This window comes from Zootoca vivipara, chromosome Z2 (genome assembly GCF_965207765.1).
Source record: "Zootoca vivipara chromosome Z2, rZooViv2.hap1.1, whole genome shotgun sequence".
Taxonomy (NCBI): domain Eukaryota; kingdom Metazoa; phylum Chordata; class Lepidosauria; order Squamata; family Lacertidae; genus Zootoca; species Zootoca vivipara.
In genome coordinates, this window is record NC_142585.1 from 30,706,016 (window position 1) to 30,716,902 (window position 10,887).

Consider the following 10,887-nt stretch of genomic DNA (forward strand, 5'->3'; position numbering starts at 1 on the left):
AGGTGTGGCCATTTTGGTCCGAAAAGGTTTTTCAGTCAGGTTATTATTGATGCAAATGGGTGTTATTAAATTTTATGTGCAAAAATAGAAGAGATGGTAATAGCTATGGTTAATGTTTATGGACCTAATTTGGATTCTCCTGATATGTTTTGGACACTTGAATGAGTGTACATATGATAAATTGAAAATAGTAGATTTTAATTAAATATTAGAGGTGGTACCCCTCCTGTAACACCCCAGTAACGTTCTTCAGTTTTTGGTAGATGGAAAGGCGAATGATCTGAAAATGAATATTATCTCCAGATTAATCTATATTCTGAGAGGAATTGCGCTTCATATATTTGGAAAATATTTTCAGAAAATAAATCCTTTCTTTAGAAAATGTCTATGGGGTTCTTCACCTCTGAGAATATCTTTACAGAAAATGCAGTTACAAATTAATGAAGGAAGATCTAGTATTCCAAATATGGAGATGTGCTACATTGCTTCCTTATTGGCAAGTATTAAATACTGGAAACCCACAATTGGTGTTAAATTTCCAATCGGGACAATTTTAGAATATATTGTAGATTTGTAGCACCTTTGCTTGGAAGGACAGTATTAGGAATAAAATATTTTAGAACTCGGGAATCTCTGGAAACAATTACGTCAGTTAGAAAGGTATGGAATATAATGTCTGATAAAAAAATAGGTTTGACCCATGTTCTCATGCTAATTTGACTTTGTGGTAAAACCCAACTTTAAAAATTGGGGGAAAATATGGCAATTGAAAAATTTGGATGGAAGCAAGCCTATTGACTTTGGATCAACTGAAAGATTGGAAGAAGACTTTTTAACATACACTGTTTCATGAGATAAATACCATCTATTGGATATAAACCCACATGCACTACTGGCAGCTCTTAATAGTGATATACCTTTTATTTTGGTTTTTTCCACTTTCCACTTTCATTTTAAGTTGTTCAATTAAACTGTTCTTTAAAAAACAGAATGCAGGAGAACAGGAGTGGGAGAAGGCTATTGTTTTCAAATCCAGCTTGCAGGCTCCCCATTGGGGCATGTGGGTGGCCATGAGAACAGGAGGCTGGACTAGATGGGATATTGGCTATTCTCCTTATTGAATCCCCCCAACAACCCTGTAAGGTGGACTAGGTTAGAGGCAGCAACTGGCCTAGAGACAGTGGCGAACATTGCCGCTTGGCTGCCCAGGGCGGCACCCCCTGGAGGGTGGGGCATCGCTCTGCAGCACGCAAGCGCCGTGACATCACGACGCACGGCGTGTGCACCAGGACGAACTGGGCATGTCTGCACATGTGCAGTCCGTCTGGGTTGGCACTGCTGCTCTCCTCAGCTGGCGCGCTTTGAAACAGAGCACACTACAGTGGTATGCCGCCGCCACCCGCCGGCAACCCGCTCCATAATGTGCTCTGCTTCTTCCTGCTCAGGCGGAGGAGGTGAGCGGCGGGCCGGGGGTGCTGCCTCTGTGCGCTGCCCCCGCAAGAGTGGAGCTAGTGCAGAGCTAGGGGCGGCCCACCCCCTACGCCCCTCCCTTGCTATGCGCCTGCCTAGAGATCACCTAAGTGAGCTTCATAGCCAAGTAGGGATTTGAATCCTGGTCTGCCAGGTCCTAGTCCACATCTAATCCCCACAACAACCCTGTGAGGTGGGCTAAGCTGAGAGGCAGAGACAGGCCCCTAACCTCACCCGGCAAATTTCAGGGCTTCTGCTGCTTTCCCTGTGGAGTGCAATGATTTGAAGGGGTCAGCAGTAAGAAGGAGAGTTTAAAGGAGCAAGCCCTCTAAGTGTCCCTATTTTCCAGGGACATCCCTGATTTAGAGAAGCCGCCCAGGTTTCTGATTTCATCCCAGAATGTCTCACTTTTCCTTAGGAATAGTGAAGGTTTTTAAAAATGTTTTATTACGTTTTAATATACTGGTACTGTATGTGGAAGCTGCCTAGAGTGACTGAGGCAACCCAGTAAGATGTGTGGGTTATAATTGGTAAAATTATCATCATGGAATGGGATGTCCCTATTTTCATTGGAGAAATGTTGGAGGGTATGGGATTCAATAGGGCCTTAACAGACTGGAGAACTGGGCCAAAAGAATGTCAGCAGAAACAACTGTAAGGTTCTGAACTTAGGTAGGAATAACCAGGTGCACAAATATAGGGTTGGGGGTACCTTATTTTGATAGCAGTCCATGTGAAAAGGATCCAGAGGTCTCAGTAACTACAAGCTCAACCTGAGGTAATGCTATTCTAGGCTGCATCAACAGAAGCCCAGTGTACAGTACAGATCAAGGGAAGTAATAGCACTGCTCTATTCTGCCTTGGTCAGGCCACACCTGGAGTCCTGTGCCTAGTTCTAGGTACCAATATTGACAAAGCTGGAAACTAGGCAGAGGAGGGTTACCAGGATGATAAAGGGCCTTGCAACCAAGCCCTGTGAGGAACAGTTGATAGAGTCTTTGAAATATACTCGGAGTCAAGAGTGAATTTCATGCTCTTTATTCAGCTCATAGTCATCAAGGAGGAGAAGAGAAGACGAATGGCTCTTTTCCCAAAACCATCTGCTTATATACATTATTTACACAATGGGCCTTGCGTGATTGGCTACTTCAGGGCTACACCTGTGGGCCAATTATATTGTGGATTGACTTTTGCTTGCAGCCTGATTGGCTGCTCCTACAGGCCAATCAGGTAGCAGATTCACTTCTGCCAGCCGCCTGATTGGCTGCTCCAGCAGGCCAATCAGGTTGCGGATTCACTTCCACCTGGAGTTGGATTGGGTAGCTCCTGCTGATTCTGAATCCTATTGTTCTAGGATTCAGCTCAGTACATAACACCCCTCCCCTCTAAGTTCCAGTCCTGCCCGGGAAGTTGCATTCGTAGTCCCCAAGGTCTGCTGGCCGCCTCCGTGTGCGTTGTGGCCTGGGGTGTTCCTTGGTCAGGGGTTCTGGTTCTGGCTCGTGTTCCGAGGCTGCTGGCTGTGCCGGGGCTGTCTGGTCTGGCGCCACTGAACCACTAGGTTGTAGCTCTGGTTCCGGTGTCCTTCCAGCCTCGGGGCGCCCCTCTGTGCCTGCTGCTTCTGCTTCCTCTGCCCACCCCTCTCGCTCTACAGGCCTCACTGCCCTGCTGTCCCCTTGGGACCCCTCTGTCCCGCTCTCCTCCCGGGTTCCTCCTGGGAATCGTCGCCGTATCTGGTCGCAGTGGCGGCGCCAACATTGCCCCCCTTCCGTTAGTACCTCGTACGACACGGGACCGGTCACCTTGGTGACTGTGGCGGGTACCCATGCTGGGCCTGCCCCAAAATTCTTTGCATACACTGGGTCCTGGGCCACAAATGTCCGGGGGTTCCTGCCTTTCCCCACCACTACCTCATCCTGAGCTCTGTCGGGGTGAAGTCGGTCCAGTCTAGTTGCAAGGCGCCGGCCCATTAGTAATTCAGCTGGGCTCCGGCCCGTCGTTGTGCTTGGGGTGCTGTGCTGTGCTAGAAGAAATGCGGCAAGGCGGTATTCCCAGTCCCCTTGTGTCATGCGGCGGAGGCTGTCCTTGGTGGTCCGCACCATGCGCTCCGCTTGGCCATTGGTGGCAGGGTGGAATGGTGCTGAGCGGATGTGGCGGATGGCGTTCTGCGCTGTGAAGGTCTGGAACTCCTCTGACGTGAATGCGGTTCCATTGTCCGAGACGAGGGTGTCAGGGAGCCCGTGGGTCGCAAACAGCTTACGTAGTACCCGGATGGCTGCCGCCGTAGAAGTGGACGGTACCAGTGCGACCTCCAGCCATTTGGTGTAGGAATCCACCACTATGAAGAATGTTTTTCCCTGGAAGGGGCCAGCGAAGTCCACGTGCAAGCGTGACCATGGATGTCGGGCGGACTCCCAGGGCTGGACTGGGGCCCTTGGGGGATCCGGGCGGGATTCTTGGCAGGTCTGGCAGTGTTGGACCCAGGCCTCTATCTCTCTGTCAATCCCCGGCCACCACACATAACTCCTGGCAAGGGCCTTCATCCTCACTACCCCTGGGTGTGTCTCGTGTAGGGCTGTGAGGACCCTTTTGCGGAGGGGCTGGGGAACAACAACCCTGCTTCCCCATAACAGGCACCCCTTGTGGGCCGACAGTTCATGTTTGCGGTTTGTGTAGCCAGCGAATTCTGGCCCGGGGCTGCTGCTGGGCCATCCTCGCCACACCCAGTCCAGGACCCGGGAGATGACCCTATCTTTTGTGGAATGGTGCGCAACTTCTTGTGCCTGAATGGGTCGGTCGGGAAGCAGCTCCAGGGTCATAACCTCTTGCGCAGGCGCTGGGTCGGGGCCTGTTTCTGGTAGTGGTAGCCTGCTGAGGGCGTCTGCGTGGCCCATCGCCTTCCCAGGGCGGTGGATTAGTGCATACTGGTAGCCGGCAAGGAAAACTGACCACCTGAGGACACGTGGAGACAACACTTGGGGGGTCTGCTTCTCAGGGGCAAACAGGCCAAGCAACGGCTTGTGGTCAGTCACTATGGTAAAGGGCCGCCCGTACAAGAAATCATGGAATTTTTTTACGCCCTTCACGATTGCCAGACCCTCCTTGTCAATCTGTGAGTAGTTTCGTTCGGCTGCAGCAAGCGTCTGGGAGAAGTATGCCACCGGCACCTCTCTTCCATCCGGGAGTTGGTGTCCCAGGACAGCGCCGATGCCATAGGGAGAGGCGTCGCATGCCAGCACCACTGGCAGCCTCTCGTCGAAGTGTGCTAAGACCGAGTTCGAGACGAGCAAGTCCTTGACTGCCTGGAATGCGGCCCTTTGTCGCTGGCCCCACACCCAAGGGGCCCTTTTATCTAGGAGTCTGTGTAGGGGCTCCGCTACCGCTGCCTTATGGGGAAGGAAGGCATGGTAAAAGTTCAATAGTCCCAAGAATGACTGAAGTTCGGGCTTGCTCTTGGGCGCTGGGGCCTCACAAATGGCCCGTACCTTGTCACCGGTTGGATGGACCCCTTCTGCGTCCACCTTAAATCCCAGAAAGTCCACCTGCGGCACTCCCAGTAAACACTTTTCCCGCTTCACCTTGAGGCCCGCCGTCTGGAAACGGTGCAGGACGGAGCGGAGGCGGTCCTCAAATTCCTCTGGTGTGGGCCCGGCGATCAGTACATCATCGAAGAAGGGGGTGACACCAGGAATCCCTTTAAGGAGAGAGTCCATTAGATTCTGGAATATGCCTGGTGCCACGCTAACGCCAAATTGCAGCCGCTTTACTCTGAATGCCCCTCTGTGCGTCACAATCGTCTGAGCCTCTGCTGTGGCTTCGTCCACAGGCAACTGTTGATACGCTTGGGCCAAGTCCAGTTTGCCAAAGATTTTTGACCCAGCCAGGGTGGCGAGGACATGGCTGACCACTGGCACTGGGTATGCATGGGCCGTGAGAGCCTTGTTTATGGTGCATTTGTAGTCTGCACAGATGCGGACCGAACCGTTAGGCTTGACGGGTGTGACAATTGGAGTTTCCCAGGGGGCGTTGGGCACCGGCTCCAGCACTCCTTGCTCCACGAGCCGGTCCAATTCCTCGTCTATGCGGGGTTTCAGGGCAAACGGGACCCGGCGGGCCTTGTGCCTGATGGGTCGTACAGCGGGGTCTAGCTGTAGGGCAATGGGGGGTCCTGTATATCGTCCCAATGCCCCATCGAAAACCCCTGGAAACTCTTTGCATATGGCGTCCACGTCCACTTGTAAGCTAGTGCGGTTCACCCCGGTAACGGCTAGCCCCAGAGGTCCAAACCATGCCAGTCCCAGTAAGCTAACGTAGGGGCCCTTAACTACCAGCAAGTCCAATTGTTGCTTTCGCCCTCGATATTGCACCCTGAAGGTCCCCACCCCCATAGTAGGGACCTTACGTTTCTGGAAGTCCCGGAGGGTGAATGGGGCCGGCCTTAGTTTGGGACCCCCATTAGGGCACAGTTCCCTTAATGTTCGGGCCGAGATTATGGATAGAGTTGAACCCGTGTCCAGCTCCATGCGGCATGGGGCTCCCTCTATCTGTACCTCTATATAAATTTTCTCTGTGCTGGGATGGGGCAACTGGAATACCTGGTAGTCCGTGATCTCCGTCGAGTTGCCTTGGTGCATGGTGCCGTGTGACCTGGGGCTCCTGGGTCGGTCATCTGATGCTTGTCGACGGGTGGGTCGAGCCCGACACACCCGGGCGATGTGTCCCAATTTTCTGCACTGCCTGCACTCTGCGTTGCGGAAACGACAGGTCCTCCTCTCGTGGCTCTCCCCGCAGCTTGCACAGTTCCCTCCTTCTCGTCGAGGCTGCTGTGGTGTGTGTGCTGCTTGAGTGCGCCGCTGTACTCGGTGTACTTCCTCCCTGTCAGATTCGGATTCGTCGGTGAGGTCTTCGTGGTAGACCCTCGGTTGGGATGGCGGGGCCGGTCGTGCCTCTTGCGTTGACCTCTCGGCGGCTTCGGTTGCCAGGGCTTCCTCCAGAGCAATCTGGAACGTGAGGTCTTTTTTGGCGTAGAGGCGTCGTTGCAACATCTCGTCCCTCAGGCCACCGACGAGGCGGTCACGAAGCATGTTCTCCAATTCTGAGAAGTTGCATAACCGGGCGGCTTGGCGGAGGGAGGTCACAAACCCAGTTATGGTTTCCCCCGGGGCTTGCCGTTTTGCGTAGAAGGCATTTCGGCAAGCTACCACCGAGGGCTGTGGTGAGAAGTGCTCCTTCAGCCGTTCCATTATTGTTTTGTAAGAGACGGTAGCGACATCTCTAGGTGCAAGGAGAGCCCGGGCGATTTCAAACGTCTCCTCTCCACAGACGCTGAAGAATGTCGCCCTCTTCATGGCATCGTTGGTGACTTCTTTCGCTTGCAGGAGGAAGTTGAAACGGGCGGCGTACCCTTCCCAGTCTCCTGATGCTGGTTTGAATGGCGAGAAGCTGCTGTTGGTTGCCATTCTGGGTTCCTTGGGTCCTGGAGCTGAAGCCTGGATGCACGGTGCGATGCAGCGGTGCAGCAGGTGGCGGTGCTGCGGTGCAGTGCGTGGTGGCGGTCAGCTCAGCAGGATCCCATCCTCGTCGCCAGTGAAATATACTCGGAGTCAAGAGTGAATTTCATGCTCTTTATTCAGCTCATAGTCATCAAGGAGGAGAAGAGAAGACGAATGGCTCTTTTCCCAAAACCATCTGCTTATATACATTATTTACACAATGGGCCTTGCGTGATTGGCTACTTCAGGGCTACACCTGTGGGCCAATTATATTGTGGATTGACTTTTGCTTGCAGCCTGATTGGCTGCTCCTACAGGCCAATCAGGTAGCAGATTCACTTCTGCCAGCCGCCTGATTGGCTGCTCCAGCAGGCCAATCAGGTTGCGGATTCACTTCCACCTGGAGTTGGATTGGGTAGCTCCTGCTGATTCTGAATCCTATTGTTCTAGGATTCAGCTCAGTACATAACAGTCTTTATATCAATAGAAATGGTCTCCCTGAAAGTTGCATAAAATTAGAAGGACAGGAGAGGGCAAGCATCCATCAAAGCCAAATGTTGTATCTTATAGTGCTAGAATACTGGATGGAACACAATCAGAAGCCCTTCAAAACTAACTTAGCAAGAAAGATCTGGAAAAAGCTAACTATTAAATTAACAGACATGTTTAAAGGAGAGAGGTTTAGATAAGTGAGTATAACTCTGTGTTGGAAGACTTATAAAAGTATAGATTTGTAGAGTTGGAAGGCACCCCCAAGGGTCTTCTAGTCCAACCCCTTGCAATGCAGGAATCACAGCTCAAGATTCCCTTACAGGCAGCCATCTGTTTAAAAACCTTCAGAACGATGAAATGGAGCACATCCCACAGTCAGATTTCACCCACAAGCTGGGAAATGGGTGCCAGAGTCAGTGCATGCCTGGATCTGGACCTTTTGAACAAGCTCTGGTGCAGCTTTCCTCTATAGAGGTCCCCAGCCAAGAAGTAGAGGATGGGATCAATGCAGCTATTGGCACTGGCCAAGGGTCTGGTGATTTTGTAGGCCACGTTCACAGCGTTGAGTGTGCGACAGTCAGCCTTGAGCAGCCGAGAGGTGTAGTAGGCGGTCCGCGTGATGTGGAAAGGGAGGAAGCAGATGACAAAGACCACCACGACCACCACAATCATTTTGACAGAGCGTGCCTTGTAGGCGGGGACCTCCCGGCCAGAGTGAGGCCTCCGCAGCTTCTGGGCCATCTGGCAGTAGCAGATGAGGACAACCATGAACGGAAGGCCAAATAGGAGGGCCATCACTGAGGAGCTGTAGTGTACGTAGTGGCCAAATTCGGCTGGCCTTGTGGTGTCGTGGCAGAGGGTATCATTTCCCCGAGCACTGATGGTGACGAAGACCAGGTTGGGGATGAGGCAGGTGGCAACCGCTGCCCACACTCCCCCGCAGATCAGGTGGGCGTGCCTCGTTTTGACCCACCTGAGGGCCTGGATGGGGTGGCAGACTGCCACGTAGCGGTGGATGCTGATGCAGGTGAGGAAGAGGATGCTGCTGTAGAGGTTGGCATAGAAGAGGAAGCGCACCACCTTGCACATCCCCTCCCCGAAGGGCCAGTTGTTGCGGTTGGCATAGTAGTAGACCAGCATGGGGAGAGAGAGGACGTAGAGGGTGTCCGACAGGGCCAGGTGGAACATGTACGTGGTGGTGGCATTCCAGGGCCGCATCCTGGAGACGAGTGCCCACAGGGAGCAGGAGTTGAGGAAGAGGCCCACCACGCAGACAGTGGCATAGGAGACAGGCAGGAGGATGAACTTGAACTCCTCGTTGAAGACGCAGGTCTCCTTCTCCTCCACTCTAGTGCTGCCACCACCAGTGGCATTCCCTGCCCTGGGTGTGGTGCTGAAAGCCTCCATAGGAAGTGGCACCATCAAGCTGCCCATCTCCTGGAAATCAGGGAGAGAAAAAAATACAATTTGATGATGATGATGATGATGATGATGATGATATTAGAACATAAGAAGATCATGCTAGATCAGACCAATGGCCTGTCTAGTCCAGCCTCCTCGACTAGATGCCCTTTGTGGGAAACCTCCAAGCACAAGAGCCCCCTCTCCTCCTGTGGTCTCCAGCAGCTGGCATTCAATATTGTTGTTTCCTCCCATTGTGGTGGCAGAGCATGGCCATCCTGGCTAGTAGCTATCACTAGCCCTGTCATCCTCCATGAATGTGTCTAATCCACTTTTAAAGCCATCCAGGTTAGTGGCCATCACTGCCTCCTGGGGGAGGGAGTTCCACAGTTTAACTATGTGATGGATGAAGGACTTCCTATTACCTGTCCTGAATTTTCCAACATTCATTGGATACTCACAAGTCCCAGTGTTATGAGAGAGTGAGGAAAGCTTTTCTCTGCCCACTTTCTCCAGGTCATGCATAATTCTATAAACTATGTCATCTAGTACTCTCACCACCACCACCACCACCATTTCATTTATAGGCCACCTTTCCTCCAAGGAGCTCTAGGTGGTATACATGCTGTTCCCTCTCCCTGTTTTATCTTCGCAACAACTAGGTAGGTCAGGCTGAGAGGCAGCAGCTTCCTCCAAAGGTCACCCAGTGAGCTTTAGGGCCAAATGGGAATTCTAACACTTATCTCTCTCAGGTCCCTGTCTGTCCCTCTAACCCAGGCATCCCCAAACTGCGGCCCTCCAGATGTTTTGGCCTACAACTCCCATGATCCCCAGCTAAGAGGACCAGTGGTCAGGGAAGATGGGAACTGTAGTCCAAAACATCTGGAGGGCCGAAGTTTGGGGGTGCCTGCTCTAACCACTAAGCCACACTAAGCCACACTAAGCATCACATGGGGCTGGCCTGCCCCACCTTTTCGTTCCGGTGTGAGGATTGCTAGAAAAATGATTGAGATCCTGGATGCCAGAACCATGAAGCTAAAGAAGCCTCTGTTTTCGCTGCTGTCAGTGAGGACATTGTGGTGTAGTGGTCAGAGCATCAGACTAGGAACTGGGGGGTTGAAATCCCTTGTCAACCAACCACATGCAGAGGTGGAGGATGTTGCTCAGGTGTCTGGGGCAGGGTGCACTGCGGGGCCTCCAGAGTCTGCCTGTCTCCTCCCACTCAGCTGCCCTACAGCTGGGGGGGGGAGGCAGCGGGCAGCCTGTTTGGGCAACGCGGAGCCTGCATGCGCCCAAGCCACCATGTCTCTCTCAGGAGAGACGCATGGCCCTGCGGAGAGTGCTGCCCGACATTTTGTCACCCTCCTCAGTGGTGACACCTGGGGCGGACCGTACCTACCACACACCCCTTCCTCCACTCCTGACAACATGAAGCTCGCTGAGTGATCTCGGGCCAGCCACTGCCTCTTTAAAGCAAGCCAGGTTTTCTTTTTGCGCTCAGAAAGGGTCTATGAGAGAAGTTCCTCCAAAACAACCACCCCATCACGTGCCCAGAGCGTGAAGGGAGATGGAAAGCTCCTCTCCCACTGCAGATGTCTAGATATTTAGGGTTGTGGGTGCTGTCCTACACACACTAACCTGGATGAAAGTCCCATTGAGCTCAATAGGACTTGCTTCTGAGTGGACATGCATAGGATTGCACTGAGCTGTGATTCCTGCACTGCAGGGGAGTGGGCTAGATGAGGTCCCTTCCAATTCTGCTCCTTAAAGTTTTTAAACAGAAGTTGGGTGGTCATCTGTCAGAGATTCTTTAGTTGTGATTCATGCCTTGCTGTGTGTGTGTGTGTGGTCAGACTAGAGGACTCTTGGGGGTCCTTTCCAGCTCTACAATTCTATGATTCTAGGCCTGCATAGGATTGCCCTAAAGGTGGAGGAGGCTACAGCTAAGGGAATGTGGGATTCCCTTATCCCCCTACTCACCTTCCGTCTTGAGGATTCGAGCAGAGTGAGAAAACAGGAACAACTTCCTGGGGAA

General features: G+C 52.5%; 1 protein-coding gene across 1 annotated transcript; it reads right to left on the minus strand.

Annotated features, from left to right (window-relative positions):
• Nucleotides 1-7,826: 7,826 nt before the first annotated feature.
• On the minus strand, nucleotides 7,827-8,885 carry P2RY4 (pyrimidinergic receptor P2Y4). Its single transcript, XM_035113640.2, has one exon. It carries the CDS (start codon nucleotides 8,883-8,885, stop codon nucleotides 7,827-7,829), a length of 1,059 nt encoding a protein of 352 aa, XP_034969531.2.
• Between the last annotated feature and the right edge of the window lie 2,002 nt (nucleotides 8,886-10,887).

Excerpts from the sequence above, each read along its gene's own strand:
- P2RY4 (XM_035113640.2), bottom strand. The coding sequence starts at position 8,885 with ATGGGCAGCTTGATGGTGCCACTTCCTATGGAGGCTTTCAGCACCACA.